We start from the raw sequence: 21,971 nt of genomic DNA, 5'->3' as shown, positions 1-21,971 counted from the left end.
GAAGGGAGTAACGCTGAACGCAGTCGTGAAATTCGAATTAAACAATTGCATTTATTAAACAGGAGTCGTCATATCATCGTATTGAAATAATAATGTCAACATTTCCACGTATATGTAACGAAACTAATCATTTATTCTAACAAGATATAATTATATCGATCACGGTTATTCTCGTAAGGTTCTATAGAATACTTATGTGGTACAATTTTAACGACTATAAAACAAATTGTCGTCGTTTAATCGATCTCGATTACAGTCCGTGAAAAGAATTGAAAGTTATGAATTTCAATGTCGTGTGTGTATACATATACACACACACACGTACGTTCGCTTTACAAATTTTACTACATTGTTTCGAGAAACGTTTTAAAATTGTTTAAATTATGACGCTACATTATAGAGACATGTATTACATAAACCCAATGGAATATACAAACAATTTTATTGTCCTCAAAAGATTACGCTTACGCAGCTCAGGTTGTTATAATAATCGATACCTGCCTCCTTTAATCGCGAAACTGTTCGTTGAGCAAATGATGAAAATGGACATTCGTCAGCGATTTGATTCGTTTAATAATTAATAGCGGTATTCCTCGGTGAAAGAAGTTACGAAGCTAGCCTGTAAGGAATGACGTATTTTGCAAGAAGGTACTATTGACTATCGTGATTTCGCACGTTTCGTCACTCGTCTGTAACGGCGGACCAACACATGTCGCGTATCTCTCAATCAACGTATGAGTCTCGAGTCGATTCTATACAAAAATAAATACCGCACAGTCTTAGAAGACAAATGTAGCAAGCACTATTAACGTTGCACCATCACCATAACATTCTTTCGGATTACATAAGAATAATGAGTATACTCGTCATTCGATAGCAGTCGCTGCGGGGGAAGATCGGAAGGGTCATATTGGAAGTTGTTTCGCAAAAGCGTACGTAAAACTCGTAAAGGCTTCCGTGTATCCAACGAAAGATTTATGATTTATCCTTGACTAAGCACTAAGCAAAATATATACAATTTTCACGTAATTATTGAAGCGATAAAATTACAATGTATAATGCCAGACAGAGAAATTTACATAATGCCAGAGGGAAAAAGCGCCGAGCATTTGGGAATCTCGCATAATTCCAGTTATAAGTCATTTTTATCATTGCATGATGGAACGAACAATTTCCTGCGGAATAATATTGCATTTTTAATTGCGCCGGGTGATTGATCACGTGATCCGTGACTGGAGATCATTTTTCTTGAGACGCGTTGCATAAGAGTGCATTGTATCGAAATAGTTAATGATTTCCTTGAAAAGAGAAAGTTACGACGGATCATCCGTTCGCGGCAGAGAGCTCGGCTCTATCCGCGTCCCGCTCGAGACGATGTATAACGTTTCCAGAGCAATTTCTCACGTCGGATGAAGTATCACGGATTAAATATCACTCAGGGACGTGGTTAACGTGGATAACTCGCGAATATGCGCGCGCGTGATGCGACCGATCGGAAAAATATGAATCTGCTATCGTTGAAACGTGGAAGACACTGTACTACCTAAAATTACGTTGTCCCCATAATTGAACGACAATTAATAATAATCGCAAGGCGGCTAAACTAAACGGAAGAAGAGAAAGACCTGATGAACGTCGAGTCCTAACGCTGCTATCCGGAATCCCGATAAGTACATTCTTCGCGCGTGAAACGTATGCGTATGCGCGACAGTTATAAATTATACGAACGAGATGCAACGAGAGGAACTATATCGGAAACATGAATATAAAAAGATCTAGCATTCTCCTCGCTAGTCGTTAAATGGATTGTACAATAATAATCTATCGTTATTATCGGTAGCAATTTTACACATCGATCTCACTAGCATTCGCACTAGCATTCACTCCGGTGTCCGTGTCACGCGACGTCGCGACGCTCTAGCATATATATTCACATCTCGCGCATCATCGATCCAACAGCCAGTCATCCGTCATTGCACTCATCCGAAATTATCAAATATGTTTCTCTCTCTCTCTCTCTTGTATTAACAATTATTTTTATTCTCAACAGTGGTCTGATATGCTTTCTTCTCTGCTGCTGCCTCGCGCCAGCCAGAAGAGAAGAAAATGAATTCACTATATCTTTCTCTATCTCTCTCTCTCTCTCTCTTTCTTCTTTCCTCTTTTGTTCGTCATTTAGTATCACTTGTGTGTCCACCAACGCGGTCGGAGAAACTCATCCATCCATCACTCGCTGGTGCATTGATCAAGGCGTACCGTGAGGCTCGTACCACAAGGAATGGCAGTAAAGTTCCCGATACTGCTGTCGATCGCTAAGTAAATCCTAACTCGCGGGATCGCGCGAGTTGTCGACTTAAATAAGACTTAAGCTCGCTTCCAATTTCGTTTCGGGCGAGGTCTCGTCGCGTCGCGTTCCTCGCGCACTGTCAATTCCATTTTTTTAACGCACAGACGAAAAGCCACCGATCGCGGCGTGAAGCGTCCACTCTTCTTGCGCCTCACCTCCGCTCGTTACAGTACTCTCACGTTTTCTCTCTTCCCTCTCTCGCGTACGCGCACTCGGAAGGTCCCTCGCGGTTGCGGTGCTTCATCGTCGTTTGAATTACTAAATATATATTAACAAATATTGCATACAGATCTCGCGTTTATAGGACTCTCGATTCGTATTAGCTGGCTTGCCACTTGAATTTGCTGCGCATTATCCACTTCTGGCCGATGCTGTTAGCGTCACACTGCGCCAGAACGGGCTGCGACGCGTCGCCCGAGTGGGGCTTCGACAAACAGTGACCCGTGTTTGTGTGTCTGATCATTTTCGTCTGGAAGAAGGAAGAAGTGTAGATCAGAAACGTGTATCGATCGCGCAGTAGTAGTATCGTGGAAACTACGTAGTTTCAGACGCTTTTCAGACTCTCTATACTATTATATCATGTCGCTTACCTCGTCATTATAAACCCAGGCTTGATTACCACCCATGCCGTGACATCGTACGATCTTCACCGGACCTTGCGGACTAGCTGCATCAAGGCACATATCATCGGACATTATCTGCTGTCGTTTCGTATAAGCGAACACCTGCAAATTTCCAACTTCCATTAGATAATAAAGTTCTGGATAAAAATGACTTTGTGATTGCATTGACCTGAAAGTGTACAATTTTCAAGAAAAGTCAGTTCCGGATAAAAATGATATCTTATTTTTAGTTCAAATGTACATCTTCCATAAACGATATTTCAGATAAAAATTTCGATATTTCGTTCTTTTTCAAAATGTCACAATTTCCAGGAAAATTAAATTTCTGGTAGAAAAGATATCTTCATTTTTCTCGAGATGCACAATTTTCGCCAGAAATACCAAGCAAATATGATCTTCCTCTCTCTCTCTCTCTCCCCCTTACAAAAAGCATGGCATATTTCAATCTGGAGGACACAAGTGCGTACCTGATTGCCACCCAATCCGTGACAATAACTAATTCCAACGTTCTCGCCGGTCCGCCTGCCCATGGTGTCCAAACACGTTTGCGTCTCGACATTCTTTACGTCGCCGAGGTAGTAGTAATCCAACGGCATTGGCGACTCCGGATATATCTTCTCTAAGTACCATCGGAAGCTCTTGCACTTGAGCTTCTCTCGGAGTTTTATCCGCTCGGAGACGTCACCCACGTCGACGTTTCGCGCTCCTATAAAAAGATTCACATTTTCTGTACACCGTAACGAGCTGCTGATGAGGATCTTGTTCACATGTATCTATGCTTGCACGTGTGTCGCGTCGAGAAGCAGATTTGTCAGAGAGAATTCTGTGCCAAAATAAAGAAATCCTGCGACACACGATATCGTATATGATACATTAATCAATGCTTGCACTTAAAAAAAAGTAATTGTGCGATTACGCTTTTCCCGGAAATCTGAAAGAAGTGTAAAGAGATTTATGAAGTAGCTTGTTCATTTACGTATGCAGAAACCGTGTATCTGCATACGCAAATGCATAAATAGCGTGCGAAGGGTATCGTGCTTCGTCAAAATTGCTTTATGCTTGACTTGGTGTCATCATACAGTTGAGAGAGTAACACAGATGTGTATGTTTTACATTCATGTAAATTTATGCTCTACATTTTACATGTGTTATGTGTCTCTAATAAAATTTAATAGGAATTTCTTAATAATATTCTTTTAATTGTAGCAACATCACACACATGGAATCTAAATGCCATGCGAGCGTAACTCACTCCAACGCTTTTCCACATCTAACAATTTATTTTTGCGTACTCGTTCTCGTCTATTGTACACTGTTATCCAACAGATGATCAAATAATAAAGGTTCACGGTTCAACGTAACAGCAATGACGATCTGAAACGTTAACGGGTATCTGATAGAGGCAGTGAGCAACCCCGAAGCGCCCTGAGCCAAATGGAAAATGACAGACAAAGAGAGAAAACATGCAAACCTCCACCCAATTTGCAGGAACATGCCGCGCGTATCGGATCAATCGAGCGTAAGGGGGCAAGCGCACGCAGGGATTCAGCGACAGATAGACAGATAGCGGATGCAGAAGAGTATCTGTTTCTTTATTCTCGCGCGAGATACGCCGAGTGTTGTTAGTGCTACCTGGATTAATGTTGTAATAGAAGTACTTCCACTGGTCCAACCAGACCTCCGCGAGCCGCGCATTGTTGTGGTTGACTATCTTGCTGGTACCGCCCGGGAAGGTATACGGGGTGGACTTACGGAACACGTGGCCGACGTGGGAGCACGTTGCGATTTCCAACGTCCCACCACACATCCATATCTGACCAACTCAACTCGGTTAGTGTGTTAGCAATTAACGACAAAGTAAGTAGCTAGCTAGCTAGTGGTAGTACGACGCGATGAAAAATTGCAGGGAATGGAAAAAAAACAGAGAGAGAAAACTGGAGAACCGCAACGCGCATGTGGTAGTGGCTTGTGGATCTGGCTCTCCTCTTCACCTACAACTTGCCTCTCAGAGGGGTGGTGGGTAAAAAAGGGGTACTCTTTCCGTTAAAAGCAAGCGCAGTTCTCGATTGGGGTTGTTAGTCGGCTGGATGGATGAGTGGTTAAAGACTACACCAGCGGTCGTGACACGGAAACCAACACGCTCGCTGAAACGGGTCCACGTTCTCAACGTCCACGCTCAGCGCCTGCTGTAAGTCCATTCCGCACAGATCTTGTAGATCGTGCTCGTCATCTGGTCGTCGAGACCATCGTGAAAGTGAGGACGGTATCCCGACGATCGTCGGTCGTGGATCGCGCTTGGGAGGGTAATCTCTACGATTGGAAAGAGAAAGATACGTATCCGGGTTTTAGTTCAAGTATTAGCGTTACGTGATACAACTACTGATGTTACACACGAGAATTAGTAAGTAACACACATAGATCGTGATGTGCACGACACATACAGGAAACGATGATTAGCTAATATTGAGAGTTCACATTGTATAACAAAAATGTATCGATGCAAGACTGTCACTAGTTATTAGTATCAAATGGAGAAACAGCTGATTAAAAGGGAAACGATGCATTCATAAAACAAGTCACATAGCTATGTTAACTATATATAGTTCAATAAATATAAACGGCTTATATATCAGATACCCGTCAAATATAATACGATGCGGCTCGAGATAAATGTAGCAATCTCCGATATCGGTGTTATTAATTAACATATTGTTGCTTTCAATGTAAGCGCTACATGAACGCCAGCTTAAACATTCGACGATCTCAATCTCGAAACAACATTATTGTTGGTCATGAGACAAATATGTTTGCTTTTTTTTCCTCTTTGTTCCAGTAGCAATGTTTATTTGTACGTAAAATATTTTTAATCTTTAATACGAGCGAATTAAATATGAGAACGCTTCGTGCGTAAATTACGCTAAATATGCGCTCGAAATGCAGCAAATAATTTAGATAAATAGCGGTTCTGCGTGTAATAAACAGTTCTGGCCGTGATGTGTATATTGTATGCATGAAATATGTACAACTGATGTATGCATAATGATGACATCATTTAGCGCAGTTTTAGCTGTAACATTATTACAGGGATTAATTAAAACGATACGCTTGATTATCTGACCTGGATTCATGGCATAGTAAAAATCTCTCCACTCATCCATCCAGACTTCGGCCACCCTGGCCGCATTGTGCAGGACTATCTTGCTGACACCGCCCGGGAATGTATATGGACTCTTGTCGCGGAATACGTGTCCCACGTGTGAGCACGGACTGATTTCTAACGTGCCGCCACATTGCCACACCTACAAGGCACTCCATGACTTCACACAAAAGTGACAGCGAGAGTTTACGCGCGCGGTGAATACTCCTTTGAAACTCGGAAACCCTCTTCGTTAAAATTGCACGACGATCGGGCCGCGTGCATACGCTGCACCATAATTATTCATTACGCGACCGTGGAAGCGCGGTATTACCTCGACGAGCGTTGTTATTAACTATAATTCCCGTTTCCCGTAGCGAAATCGGAGATGTGATCACACAAATCGACCCACGCGGAAGTGAATAGTTACAACGTGTCGAGAGGAAAATCGGCAACTTTTCAGGACATTTTTCGGTCGTGCTTCCTTCGTGCTTGCAATTACCTTTAATTAAATCTTAGTTCAAGTTATCGACACGTTCGCTTTGCGATTTCGTTCAACAAGGTCGCAGACGCGCTATGATATCAAACGTTCCCGACTGATCACGCGGAATTGGTCTTGGTCTTATCTCAGAGAGGCTTACCCGGAAGCTCATTTCGAGATTTTCACCGCCCCAAATGTCCATACCCTCGTCGTACGCGCCCAACTCGTAGAAGTAGTCCTTGTCGATGGAGAACAATCCGCCAGCCATGGTCGGTGTTCGCAGCGGTGCCGTCCGGTCGCCGTTTCTCCTATCCATCTCCCTCTGCGCGACTCGATACCTTATCAAGTTAATGCAATGTTAAAATCTATTTAAAGAGTTACACAGCCGATTGATGTGTAATTTGGGAGTTTGTAAACGCGCTTTATTTCCGCCGAAATTAATTAATTACAGATGAATCCGATTTAATTAAACAACAGACACGTGTACGCTCACAGGAAACAAGAGAACCGTAAATCCATAAGTTCAACACAGCTGCGCGACTGTGTGAAGGGGAAAAAGGAGGAAGCTCCTCCCTCGATTACATTGCGGATCATTATATGTAGATGCAATCGAATTAGAATGGGAATTAGCGAATTTCCGATCATGCGAGCTTAAAAATCGGTGGATTTGTAAATTTCCACCATTACCCCGTGAAGCTATGAATTTATACGTGCGGATCGATATATTTAGCATTTTACGTGGCTTTAGCTACATGTAAATCCCACTATCCATCGCACGAGGGAAATATGTAGATTTCCCCATTTGCAACTCAAATCTCCCTTGCTTTGTTTTTTCGAAGAACCCGAGCGAGTTCGATGAAAACGGGGAGCGTGATGTCGGTTTAATTCGCGATATACTTAATGCCACCGTGTATGTGTGTATGTGTGCGCGTTGCAGTACCATCTGAAATTCAACTTCCAGTTGAAGCCGCCCCACGTCATATCACTGGCCGGGATGTACTCGAAGGTGTCGTCACTGATCACGTCGATGATCGGGCAGACGACGGTGTGTCGGTCATTCGCGATTCTCGACAACAGCGGCTCCAGCCAGCCCTCCGTGCACTCGCAATGCGCGTCCAGAAACGTGATTACTTGTCCCTTCACGTGTTTCGCCCCCAGAAGCCTCGCCCTTATCAGGCCCGACCTTTTCTCGGTGCGGTACACATACGTGGGAACGGGCAGCGTGGTTATATAGTCCTCCAAGTCTTGCTTCAGATGCTCTGAAAAGTAAAGTTCTACTCGTCACTTCGATCCGAGTTTTCCGAGTTTTTTCGATCCGATTTTACGCGACTAACGTCTAATTTTCGCGATTCTTCATCTCTATCGATTTTTCCCAAGTACTTTCCAACTATCTGTTGACTCTTTTACGATTCTTTGTATTTAATCATTCTATTATTTTCTATAAATTTGTATTAAATTTCTCAGCAATATTTTATTCGTTTAAATGCATATTTAAGTACTGATAAAAATCAACACAGCGAAAATAACATATGCTACAAAGATCACTGCTAACAGAACGTACCACGTTCGCTCGCGTCGTCCACGAGGATGATCTCCTTCAGCAGCGATCTGGGAGACCTGTTTATCACGGACCAGACCGTTCTCAGCAGCGTGGTCCACGCCTCGTTGTGGAAAACTATCACGATACTCGTGTCAGGTAGGTACTTGGGGTGCTTTTTATTCTTACAGCCCTCCAGCCTGATATCTTTCAACGATCGGTTCAGGGAGATCATGTCGCTGGCCATCAGATTGAACTGATTCAACTTAAACAGCTCCTGCTGCTTGGCCTCGTTCTCCGGCGCGATGTGCACCGCCGCCCCCATCTCGCCTGGGCTACCCTTGCTCTCCCTGATGACCTTCGCAGGTCGCCACAAGTGCAACTTGGACTCCGGATACTGTCTCTTGTTGTTGGACTCGTACTTCAATAGTTGCGCCTCCCTCATCGGCGATTTCGGGTGAAGCAGAGGCGATTCGTCCGATTGCAGCGCTTGCTGTTGCTGTTGCTGCTGCTTGTTATCCGCGCAGCCCCATCCGGACCCTCCGATGCAGTCCGAGTAGAGCATCAGCACCATGACGTCGACCAGGAACCATACTAGCGAAGTCAGCAGTATCACTTGACACGTGTGGATGCGAATCTTGGAGCGGAACATCTTGCAACGGTTGCGCCGATCTTCCGCTTGCACCACGAGTTCATCACCCGGTTTCCGGCGCGCGCGCAGACTCCGCGGTAACAAAGGACGACGTGGATCCGGACGAGGAGATTAGCAGAGAGAGGAAGAGAGAGGAAGAGGGGAAGAGGGAGAGAGGAGAGACCTAGGCGAAATATTCACAACCGAATTCTGCTGATTGGGCGGACCTTCGTGGAATCACATGACGGAGGAGCGGGCTTCCGGCGCTGCAACAGAAAGACAGAAAATGGGGCTGAGTTTATTATAGATTCCTCGTGCACTTATCGCCCTTATCGGGGATTCGCTGAGCTCACGGTGATAAAAAATCACCCGGGAGATGCAGCCGGAATTCTCCTTCGGCAGATCGATCGCTCGCTCAACTTTGCGCATACTTATCGCGGGTCTACACGAATCACGGATAAACCTCGGACTTCCTCGCCTCGTGTATCGGCGAGGTGGAATTTCCGATGCGGCTTGCGAGAGACAAATGAAGACTGATGAAGTCTCGCCGTAAAAAGCGTCCTCAAGTGTCGCGAGCAGGTGCAGTCTTGTTGGTGCGGCTATTTTTCTAAGTAATATTTATTTATTGCGAGATTACGCAAAAATGATTCTCTCGCATTTTCTGTGTATAATTTATAGCGTTTTGTATGTGCCAACGACGTACATAAATCTTTATCAACCAGAAATTAATTTTACAAGACCGTCTTCTTATGTGGATTTGTTTTATGACATTTCGTCGCCCTATTTTTATTATTAATTTTAATTAATTGTTTCATCATGATAATTAATTTTAATCAAGCATTTCACATAAATTAATATTATTAATAAACAACTTTGAAAGATGATTTCATATCAGTTTTGTTCTCGTTGCGTTTGATTGCCGCGCAAGTTTTGACGATTGTTCTAAGCAACGGCTGACGCGAGCAAAAAATGCATACGTAGCTCGTTGTAACCGGAGCAGTTTGCGACAGCCGGCGGACACTTAGCGACCGACTAATTTGCACGAGATGCAAATCGATTGCAGAGAAAATGCCATTTTAAACCGTGTGTTTCACTGCGCCGCGGTAAATTGTCCGAGTCTCGCTTCTTCCGGTAGCGAGCGATTAAACGCGATTCGCGTGTCGCGCGGAAATAATTCCCCTGTCCGCGGATCACATTAGACGAATGTATCGCCACGCGATTTATAAATAAATAAATAAATGCTCATGTATGTCCCGTGCCGGCACGCCTTTCTCGCGTTGTATCGCAACTAAATCACCGTCTGTCCGCTGCGATAATTGCATCGCTGCGACACCGGTGGCATTCGCAATATTATACAATAAAAAAAAAGAAGAAAATGAGGACAAAAATAGAAAAATACAATTACGAGTGGCGTCGAAGACGATAACGCAGAACGTAATGCGCGCGATAAGCGTGCCTTGCATCGTGCCGAACAGCAGAGACACGCGATTTGCCTATCTCTCTTCTCCTCTCTCTCTTCGGACTCTTTCAAATTACATAATTACAAGGGACTTAATCGGCGGTGACTCAGGCGATAACGTTTTAGCGATACCACTCAACGCTTTTACAGCTGCGACGGTGGCCGACGTGCAGTAAATGTGTCAAGTTCGTGAACAATATTATAACACGCAAGTAGCTGTAAATGCACAAGGCGACGACTGTTAAATTACAATAGAAAAGCATAGCGGGCCAAGCGCACTAGTAAATAACACTTTCATTTCCTAAAATTAGACAGGATACATGTGGACACATCACGATGAATCTTAACAACCTAGTTGGCGTGAACGGAAAGTCGGGTAAATTACGCGTGGCGGTGAATGCGTTAACAATGCAAGGGACACTCTCAAGCTTGCGCAAGATCGTTCCTTTTGCGAAACGCAAACGTTCCTTTTGCAGAAGTGCTCTTTATCTTTGGTGTCCGTCTAGTACCACTGGCGGTGTCACCGCTCGCAATCGATGTCGGTGCCAGTCGTGGCTACGGTAAAAAGATGAAAAAAAAGGAGAGAAATGATCGTAGTGGCGAGGTGCTTCGGAGACAGGGCGGAAATACGGATCCGCGAGCAATTATCCCACGCGGCGAGGTCGTTCGGTCTGGGAAATGATATTGCGATGAGACAGCGGTGCTCCCGATGGTACTAATTAATTAGCGGCTGCTAAATAATTCACTTTCATCACGATAACGAGCGGGAAATGGGAGTAATAACGCCAAACGACTGCGCGCGACCCAAGGAACAACGGCGACATTCTTCGTCCCGATTGCATTGTGCGAACTTTCTATTATAAAAACTGGCAGCGGCCTTTTCGCGCAATTGCGCGCGCAATGTGCAGGGGGTTCCGGAAGTAAAGAGGACATCGGGGAACATGAAGTTTACGACGTCGCGTTATTCAATTCGCAGTTATTCATTTTATGGAGGATAAATGTGGTAAGGATAATGATAAGAAGGATTATGAGCAAGACATGTCCACGTAAAATCTTGTAATTATCGCGGATAATTTGAGGAATTCCTCAAATTATGTATTCGACAATAATATATTAGTATATATTATATATTTTAGTTTTTTGATATGCAATATTGATAATATAATAGATTAATAAAAAGATATTATATAGCAGATGTCAATTATATGACAGATAGTGTGACAGTTAAACATCTCCAAACGGATATGTTTAAAGAATTAATAAAACACAAGTGGCAGTTAAAGAATATTCATAGCGCGATATTCCGAAGGAACGTGAGCTGTACAGAGAGAATAAAATTCTGATAACGTCGTGCGGTAACGAGTTATAACAGCTATAACAAATAACAACAACACGATACTGAATACGACTTTTCTTTATTCCTCGTTTAATCTTTATCTTTTTTCGTATCGCTACGGGTCTTTCGGAAATCATCGTAACTTGCATCGGCGCTCATGAGGAGTAGCAAATTCTTTGTGAAACACTTTGTAGTTCCGCGGCAATAAGGAGGCACAAAGTATTGTACCTTGCGGTTTACGAACACGGCGCGAACTGCCACAATAATTTTTAACCATATTACGACGTCGAGTTACTCTCTAATAGAGAGCCGACCGATAATGTCAGCGTTATCAGTGAAATTGTATGCAGTGTACTGATAAATCGATACTGCAGTGTGTAAATATTGTCAAACGAGAATATTACTTCCTAAGAATATCATAAAAGTCCGCGACAAGATAATAAATTGCATGTCACATGTCGCGATCGCGGAACGTCAGGCTGATCGTCAACTCCGCGCTACTTTTATTGTTTTTTATTTTCAGCGTCGCACGCGTTGAAATTGCTTTCCGCGAAATGGAGCTCCGCAAGAAAAATCAGATACGATGCAGCTTCTACCAATATGTGTCACTAATTCGGATGCTATATCGAAGATCACAGCTCGTCACCTTATCCGCCGATGTTAATTCGCGAGTCCAAATGAGGATCTAAGTTGGAAATCCGGAGTAGATCGTCCGTCTATTTTAGTCCTCGCGACGACCGCGGAATCGATGAATTCCGCGTTAAATTTGCTTGATTGACCGGGCAATATTTCGCAATTCCGTTGGATCAATAGTCGAGCAAGTCATAAACGTTCCATTATTTAATCCCGATGAATTTAGGTGCGGATTGTGGCGCTGCATCTATGTTCGTCAATGCGGTAACGGGTTCGACAGCGCGATTGGCAAGCTTAATCTTCTATTCACCGCGAGAGAGTGTTCCCTCGATTATTGCTAATAAAATAAAAGCGTCGCGCGCGCGAGCACGACATCCTTTAGCGTGCAATCAGATTCCAGTTCTATCGAACCTGCTCCGACGACGAGTGGCCGCGTGGTAATTGAACTGCTTGAAAGTCCGCCAATATCACCCTGACGCAATGCGACGCGCGGTAATGTCATTAAGAAAACCTTCCCGCACAATGGACAACCACGAGAGCGAAGCTGGTATCTCGTTATCCGCCACAAAAGGCAATCTTGGCCCCTCCCGTGACCGTTCCGCATAGTGCGATTATTTTTTCCTTGAGTTTCAAGTCAAGTGCGGAGGCGCGCGTTAAGTTACACGAAGCTAACAGTGGAGATACGTTAAATACTTGAGATACGCGGAATTGGTTCGGTATTATCTGCGCCCGGATATCGATCGCGCTAGACAACTTCCCGGATGGATTCTGGAACGCCGCGTGAATAAAGGGGGATACAGTTTGCCGCGGTAATTATGGCAACAGCGTAATTATAATTTCGCGTTTATTATGTGTTTATATATTATATGTATGTGTACTTATCGGGTATGTTTAATTCATGTTTCATGTTTATACAATGCCGAGACAATCTTTCTCACGTTACCTCGTTGTGCATGTATGTTGTTATTAATATCAAGTGCAATAAAACTTGCAGCGGTTGTTAAACGCAACGGATACACCGGGATAAACGGGGATCTGATGAAAATTTAACGCCGGCTTTCGCATTTCGCCCGTGGCATCGTTCCCTTAAATTAGCGTATTCGGCGATTCGCGGCTCCTTTCAAAACGTCAAATTTCGTCAAAGCGGAACTTTGAAATCTAGTTGTAAAATTCAGTTTGTCATATCACCAAATTGTGTTTACTTCGATCTCTCCCCCTCCTTCCTCCTCTCTGTCTTTCCCCTTGATACACGTGGCGCATTAAACGGTACAACGCCTCGAGGGATCAATCTGAGCCCTTAACAGCGAAAATTGACTAAACTAATCGCGAGGGAAGGGTAGGAAGGACTGAGCTCACCATTAATGTAGTACACGTCGTGACCCAAAATTACGTAATGAAACTTATAATTATGTAACGCAAACCGCAACTGCGTACGTGTGCATGCGTGCGCTCATGTGTGTGTGTGTGTGTGTGTGTGTCGCTACTTTGCTACAGCAGTCCGTTTTCGTTACACATAAATAACGAAAGAGACATCTCGCGCGCGCGCGCGCAGTCTCCATCGCAAAATGCAACAAATAGAAAAACAATAAAAAAAAGAAGAACCGCTCGCGTGGAACTGCGTCGCACATCCTCTCGCGAGCACTCCGGCGAAAATATTCACGGTCTCCACGTACGATCGCGAAATCGAATTACTTTCTTTTGGGGGCTTTTTCCTCCGGCTCTCCGTCAACGGACGTGACGTGAAATGATCGCTATGCACACATACCATTCGAGAATCGAGGGACCCATTAAGAACCGGTTCCACGGATGCTCCGGAGCCAGTTTTACTCCGCTCCGTGCTATTTAACCAAATATCGGAGCCGAGTGGAAAAATGAATGTCGATGTTGTTAAGTTATCGTCGTCCGAGCTCGCCGCAAATACCACGGTGAACGTATGGTGAGGCAGGACGGCCGGTTTCGCCGATTTCGAATTATTGCGAACTGTTGTACACAGATGACGGACGATTTATAAGAAGCTTGTTACACGCGCTCGTCACGCTCGTCTAATTGCACGTGATAATTGTCGCGCGAAGTTAGCGCGACGCTTATCTCCGTGGCATCGCGATAATAAACGACATTGGTCGGACTGGAAATTGCATCGCGGAATCTCTCTCGGCTTCGCAAAATTCTCGCCTTTGCACAATTACGTGAAATTGTCACACCGGAAACTGTACGCGCGTAAAACTGTAAAATCGCGGGATGACGAGTGAACAGACAAAAAGAAGGCAGCGAAATTCCGCCGTTACGGAATAAATCCGTGTGTGCGAGAGATCTTCACGAGATTTTCACCAGTTTAGCGTCATCCGAGCTTCATTCATTACCTCACACGTACAAACATTATCATTATTAAATAGAATATCCGTTGTGCAGATAACGCACCGAATTTGCCGTGAGGCAAATGCGCGATGTATATATACCTGCACTTTAGCAAATGAGCGCGTATTATCGCGATATCGCGGTAGCGTATATAATGTATAACGAGCGGCTGCGGGGCGCGATACGATAAAACGCTGATCGAATATTTTATACGATTTTAATCCGACTGAATTCAATTTAAAAACCGTGACATCGCGCATTAATCTAAATAGGCAACTAGCGGGCGCAAGAGCCGGCCAGATTGTTTGCGTCATGCCGCCCGCGCGCGATAAACGTCTCTGCGAGATGCAGAACGCAAATCAATCCGTTTAATTAGTTTTGAGATCGCGCGGATCCGCGCGATCTCAAAACTAATTCAAAGCAGCTTGATCGTGAGAATTATCGCGTTACGGGATTTTAATATATTTTTCTTTTGTTTTAAATGAAAAAACCGTTACATGCAAAAATTACCGCGGTCTCTGAGAGTGTCAGAGAACTGATCTTTATTTCTACATTGCTTTAGAATAATGAGATAATTAATTGAGAGACATTTAATTTCGGCAGTTGCAGCAGCTTATTTAGATAATCCCAGATTTAAATATCCGCGACCTAGTTCAACAGTTTCGCATTTAATCGCGCGATAATGAAATCTGTAATCTCCGACATTACTCAATCAGCCATTATCATCTCCGTATTTATATTATACATATATATAATAGAAACAATCAAACTAATTTGTCGCGCGTGATTCGATCATAATGACATTATCGGAAACGCTAATCACGATCGTGGAGTTCGCGCGAAGTGACACAATTCTTATGATTCAAAGACCGCTGATACGCATGCGCCACGTACGCGTCGCACTGGGTCAAACGTATGCCGGTTCGAATTCGAGAGAACAATGCGTCGCGCCGGCGGTGTTGAAAATCATGCCGGTGCGGAGACCGACAATGCAGAGCGATACAATGAAGATCGCGTATCGCGTGTGGATACCGTTATTACGCCGTTTTATACGGGTCACAAACCGGCATCAGGTTTTCCGGGTAATGGAGAAACGGATTAACGGCGAAACGTGCGTGCGTTTGCCGCCGTTGCGTGCACCAGCGGTGCACCGCGAGCGAAAACGCGGTCGCGCGCGCGAACGTTCAAACTTTCCGCTTTGATCTGCGCGATGAACCGCGCCGTGATTTTATTATGTAACATAGTTAAATTCGTTGCGAAGTTTTTCACGCCGCTCCCGCGGCGAAAACGCGCTTCCACGTCCTCCGCTTGTAATCGTTGTGCACGCAAATTCTGCAGTTTTGCCCGTTTAAATTCTATTTTGCACTCTTTAAGGGTTATTCGACGGAGATGTCTCTCGGATTTGTACCTCCTGGCGGGGAACAAATAGCTGTGATTCTGACGCGTGAGCACGAGGCACTCGTCGAATAAAAGGCTGGCGATCGATCTTCCTCGGTTGATTTCCGACCAAGTGCTCGAAAATCTGCGCGGTCCGTCACGGAATGATTTATCGCGCTATCAACACGGAGATACGTTACGATCTTCATCCCTGATAGCGGTTTTTACGACGCGCGTTTATTCGCGAACTTGATCTCTCTCTAGGTACTTCTTGCGCTGCGAGTGTTCTTTATTGCGAGTAGCATTTGTCATTTCGCAGTAACAACAGCTCACATGTTCATTCAAAAAAGAGAATAATATAATAAATTATAATAAAGAGAGAAAATTCGACGAAGGGATTGCTAAATCTCAAGTCTCGCGTTTTAGAAAATTTTGTCGACGCGTGAAGGCGGATTTTGAATGCAAATGAGCGTTAATTACGTCACTGCATTCGCGGCGCGGCGCGAATATCATTTCTCAATCTCGCGCGCGCGGTGTACCTCGATAAATCGGATTTTCGCAACGAGCGACGCGATAGCGCGGTCATGACAGGCAAATGTCACAAAAGGTCACGGAAAAACGGATCTTCGCGGCGTCCTTGCGGATCGGCCAGCCTCGTCTCGTCTCTCCACCTCGTCGAGCCGTGTTAGGCCGTTTCTACGAGAACCTTTCACTCGTTTCGTGAATCACGCCGGCGAGCCGCGCGTCATTAGTGGTTAATTGAGCCTCGTTTCTCCCGTGCGAGAGAAACGGTGACGTAAACGCACGCGGGCGATCAGTAATGCGCCATCCATCAAGCGAATCCATCGGGCGACCATCTGTCGCGCGGAAGCGCGCCGCGTGCGTAATTTCGCCGGCGTGTTTCACCGTTGTCATCACTGCGACGCGATGCGGAACGCATCGCGATCTCCGGCGAAATTTTCATCCGCTGGAAACGACGCTTTCCCGATCGTCGATTATTATTTCAGTGGCGAGCCGAGTATATTATAAAACGCGAGAACGGTCGGAAAGCAGGACAGTAACGTGCTACAAATTTAACGAACCGCCTACGGTTTCCCTGGAATTTTCGACAGCGACAATCCGGCTACCAACGGGAGCCGTAAAATAGTCTTGACACCTTCGCTATTTTCAGAGGAAATTAAGTGAGACTGAGACAAGCGATCGATGTCGAGCCGACACTACTGCTGCATAATTCCCGCTCAACACGCGAACTTATCTAGATATGGATTCGCAGAACTCTCGGAGTGAGACGGCACAAGGAGAGCCGCTAAATGTCGCGTCAACTCTCGCTTTATCAGCGTTCGTTCCGCGCACGTTGGACCAGATGGACCACCAACATCCGGTGGAAGTGCCCAATCCCGGATACCTCCCCACGCTTTCCAAACTCTGACGTGGGAACGTGAGGCCGGCAGGCCTCAGGGGGCATCGTTATCGCAACCCTTTGGTACAGCCTCCTCACTTCCCTGCCCCTCCTTCCTGCAGGGATTCGCATAACGGCTCGTTCTCTCGCGCGCATTATGAAACGATGCGGCCTTGAGGCGAGTTTCTCCCCGGTGCAGGTTTCCAAAGCGCCCTGTACCTGCCTCGAAGATGAGTAACGGGCGAACAGGTGCGCCCGGCATTGCTTTAAACGGCACTCGGGTCGTCGACGACGTCGACGATGAGAAAGAAGAAGGACGGTGACGACAAGCGACTTTTCTTGCAGCAGGAGTCCCGTCCCGCGCGAAACGAACCGAGAGAGAGAGATCGCGGACAGATACGTGCGGGAACGCGTCTCGATCGGCCAGCCGAATTTGCTATTCGGCTCGTGCACCATTCCGATTGCGTGCCCGAAATCTTGCTTTCACCGGGGAATCGAAGCGGGGGAATCAATCACGACCCGACGCCCCGGCGGTGGATCCAACGCGTCTTCATTCGGGATCCGTGAGAACCGACCTCAAAGCCGAGGTACCCGGGAGAATTCTTGACGTCCGTCCTCCTTGCTCCTTGAGGAATGAGTTGGACGTTGATCGTTAACATACCTCTTTGAACTCTTCGATCTGCGACTGGGTACGGAGATGAAAGGGAATCGATAGCGCCCGGAATGGGCACAATAACGTTCGTTTGCACGTTATTACCGAGGAAAGCCATGAAAACTACAGGGATTGGAATAATTTTTCATGACGCTTATTGTCGTCACCGCCGTTTCCAGTCTACGATTAGCATTATTCAAATGGACTGACACGCGACAGGAATTATTGCCCAGCGGTGCGTTAATGCGATGTGCCCGTGATTTAAAAGCCCGCTTTTAAGCGGGAAATGCACTTTAACGCTTTGTAAACTCGCTAAATAACGTTTTCATCGGACGGCCCATCAGATCCGTTTGAAGCGAAGATTGCGAAGAGCCCGGAATCTTCCCTTCGCTAAAAGCCACGAACGCACTTAAAGCACGGTAAACACCGTGCTCACCGTCTGTCGATTGTCCGTTTACAGCGTAATGATTTCAGTTACGCCGCGCGCGTCTCGCCTGTTTTGCTTAACTTGATTTTTAGTTCACGGTACTGCGTGGGATGAAGACCTCAACGGCTGACCTGGTTCCGATAGATCGATTTTGGCGCGACGCATCTCACGAGCATTCCTAAACCGTCCTCGCGATACCGAGCTCCAATTCCAGCCGTTTACGAGTCGCATCCGCCTCGTGAAAGAAGACACTCTCGCAAAAGGAAAATTCAAATGGCTAGCGATAATAAGGAGGGACAAGAAAAACAAGAGAGTTTACTCTCGATACTTTTCGGGTTTTCGAAGAAAAGGCAAAAAAAAAACCGGATGGATCGCGGTCGGTTGGGAGTCAATCGAGTTCAGAGCGGAGCGGTTGAGACTTCGGAGCAACACCTGGATCTAAGCTCTCCGCTTTGTGTCGAATGTGTTACACGAACGAAACTTGCTGCCGGATGACGACGTTTAGCGGAATGTAGAGCGGGAGCACGGAGTAATGAGCAGTTGGACACCTACGCGTAAACAACAATGGTGCGCGTGCACGTGCACGCATATCTCGCCGTAGTGGCACTCGAGATGCAGAGTGGACGTCCTTAAGACCCGACGACGAGTTCCTCGGATATGAGAACGCACAAGCTATAAAAGCCCACGCGAGAGATGACGTGCAACAAAGAAGTTTCTAAAAATAGACGGAATGACGGGCATCGATGACAATTAATCTTCCGTGGCTGCGGACGTTCGAAAGAATTTCCCGGCGTTTCTCCAAGTCCTTTCGCGTATTTGAACTTTTCCTGATGAAACAGAATCGGTGATATCATATGTGTACGTGTGTGCGAGTCTGCATAAAAGAAGACGTTTAATTTCATAAGTAACCATTGACATGTGTGCCAAGGTGAACTGCTTTCTATGTTCCGCTGCCGGAATTAAACGACTTGTTTTCTCCACTAGAGTGAAAAGGGATATAGAAATAAGTAGATGAATTCTTAACGTGTTTCTCTCTCAAGGAGAGTTTCTTCAAGAAAAATACGTCGCGCGCAGTCAGGGAGTTTGCGCCCGTATATTAGATTTCTGAAATTGGATTTTTAATCCTTCAGGAATCAAGAGTCGCGACGTGAACGTTTCCGCATTCGTTTTTTCCACGCTTTTCGGCGTATTTCTCACGGGTCGCCTAACGGGCAAACCGCCGCGAGGAAAACCGCGGTTGCCAAATTCACGTACGTGTGCACGCGGGCGCGATACGCACGCGTTACAACCACAGCTTCTTTAAATTTTTCATCTCCGAGATCTGCGTTGGTTCCCATCTTTCCCCCCGTTCCATCCATCGTTCTACTCCCAGCGTGTTTTTTCTTCCTCTTGTAGGGCGTGTGCCGAGCGGCTCTGATACAAGATCGCGCGGAATCCACACGTGCAACACAATACGTACGTAACGCTTCTCTTTCTCTCAAGAGAGGAGGAACGCTTCTCTCTTGCTCGCGAGTCCTGAATTTTCCATCCTCGAGATCTCCGATTCCGAGCCGAAGCCGACAAGCGATTTCCTCGCGCCGCGCGAGGAGCAACGAGCGACGCGGATGGTCACTCGCGCGTAATCCCCGTAACGCAACGCGGCGGCGGATTGCGCGCACCTACTTCGTGGCACCGTTAAGCCACGCGCCGCATGCTTCCTCCGGCAGCCTCGTGCGTGCTCATTCGCGCGCGTCTCTCTCGGCGGAAGGCGGCGTCGCCGACGGAGGAGCGTGTTCCTTTCGGCGGAGCGTGCCGCGAGTGCGATTACGTATTCCCTACCGCGTTCCGACGGTGCGGTGGCGCATCGCCGAGCCGGCGGTTATGCCGCGAATGTAGAAACAAAAGAAAACCAGAAAAGAAACGCGTTATCGATATGCTAATGATCAACAAATCTACCCTCGTGCAAGTGCGAATATACACGCACCCATGCACATACGCACACACACCTACACGCATACACATGTACGTACACATGTACGCTCGCAAGAATGAAGTGACGAGAGAACGACACGTAAGACGGAGGCTCGTTCGCGCCACGCGTTCTCGCGATAAACGTGGCAACGCGCTGCTCCGAACTTTCTTCGCGCACATATACAAGAGAAAGAGAGAGAGAGAGAGAGAGGAGGAGGAGAGGTACACGTAAGATCGATCACTCACGTTTCGCGTGATACGTGCTTTCCTGACGCGAGCGTGGATCCCGGGCGCGCGCGATCCGATCGTTCCCGCTCCCTGGAATGCGGGATTCCTCGCGAGGAGGAATTGGCGTTCGCGAGGAGGCGCCGGAAGCGTACGTGTGTATCGCAACGTCGGGTCTTTGCTCTTCCTCCGCGGGAATGAACTTTCCCGGATTGCGGTCCAGAGCATCCGCTTCCGGAGGTCTCTCTCTCTCTCTCTGTCCCTGTCTCGCTCGCTCTCGCTCCGATCGAATCTCGCGCGGCACACTACCTCGCGCCCAGCCGTTAATTGGCCGTGCGTTGATTAATTCCAGCCGGAACTCCGAAACTCGCCGCTCGGTAATGACACTGCACGCGCGCACCAATGCGCGCAGGAATCCGAATCCGAACGCGAGAGTGGGTCTTGCGAGAGACTCGACCGACGAGATTCCGCGGGTATCGGCGACGGGCGGTACGCGCCGAGTCGTACCGACCTCGAAAGCTCGCGCCCCTGCCGAGTCGCGGGTTAGTAAAACGCGATCGCGACGCGTCGCCGTTGACAGGACCGATCGTTGCGCGACCGCCCTGGTCTGGCACCCGGTGCACCGATCCGGTTCGCCAAGCTTCGCGGGTTCCCTCGTCCGCCTCGGGCGTTCGCGCGCGCCGAATTAACGGAACGTAGACGTAGCGTGCACGCGATGACGCGATGACTCCCGCCCGCTCGGACGCGCCGCTGGGATTGCCTGGTCGATTTCTCTCGGCCTTTCGATTCGTCGATACGCACCTTCTCCTTCGGCGGATTCCCGGCTAACGGCGCGGCTCAGGAAGACACTCGCGAGCGTGCATGTCGTCCGTCGTCGACTAAACGTGGGATACGCCTGACATCGCGCGGAATGAGGCGCGCGGCGCGGCGCGGCACGGAGCGAAACGGAGCACGGCCGAACGCCGAGGTTAGGGCGTCACGGAGCGGGGAGACACCTGTTCGACGCTCGCGGCAGCACTTTCGACATGCGCCTGAGCGCGAGGAGGGAGAGAGGGTTATCCATACCAGAGAGAAACCTGAGAGCGGCCACCAGCCTCCTGACGTTTGGCGCCGCCTGACAAAGTGGACGTGAACTAGTTCGTTACGCTCGGTAATGATACAAGTGAGCATTTTCCAGCGGTACGAAAAGTACCATGAATAGGGAGAATTCGGCGTGAAGCGCGGTAGTCCAGTGGCTAAGCGCGAGACTCGTGTTTTGCCATCCGCGCAAGTAGGGTTCGAGACCGAGTTGTGATATTTTTTTTTTCGGATTTTTCTTTCTTTGTGTTTGTATTATATTTTTGTATTATGTACATAAATTATTATGTAAATAATGATTTATTATGTTTTATTATATTTTGGAG

General features: G+C 46.7%; 1 protein-coding gene across 2 annotated transcripts; it reads right to left on the bottom strand.

Annotated features, from left to right (window-relative positions):
• Nucleotides 1-34: 34 nt before the first annotated feature.
• Nucleotides 35-21,570, bottom strand: LOC105274896 (polypeptide N-acetylgalactosaminyltransferase 5). 2 transcript variants are annotated; one of them, XM_011331368.3, is made up of 8 exons: nucleotides 21,370-21,570; nucleotides 8,149-9,021; nucleotides 7,528-7,846; nucleotides 6,748-6,925; nucleotides 4,603-4,783; nucleotides 3,438-3,676; nucleotides 2,938-3,072; nucleotides 35-2,816 (listed from the first exon to the last, which is right to left on the bottom strand). In XM_011331368.3, the coding sequence occupies exons 2-8, from the start codon at nucleotides 8,774-8,776 to the stop codon at nucleotides 2,667-2,669; spliced, it is 1,830 nt and encodes a 609-aa protein (XP_011329670.1). In that variant the 5' UTR covers nucleotides 8,777-9,021; nucleotides 21,370-21,570; the 3' UTR covers nucleotides 35-2,666. The 2 variants fall into 2 exon arrangements, with proteins under 2 accessions (XP_011329670.1, XP_011329669.1); XM_011331367.3 differs by lacking the exon at nucleotides 4,603-4,783 and adding an exon at nucleotides 6,089-6,269 and having other exon boundaries at nucleotides 21,370-21,568.
• Nucleotides 21,571-21,971: the final 401 nt, after the last annotated feature.

The sequence above is a fragment of the Ooceraea biroi genome, chromosome 1 (assembly GCF_003672135.1).
Source record: "Ooceraea biroi isolate clonal line C1 chromosome 1, Obir_v5.4, whole genome shotgun sequence".
NCBI lineage: Eukaryota > Metazoa > Arthropoda > Insecta > Hymenoptera > Formicidae > Ooceraea > Ooceraea biroi.
The sequence above is the reverse complement of the archived record's forward strand: the minus strand, read 5'-3'. Positions and strand labels throughout refer to the sequence as shown.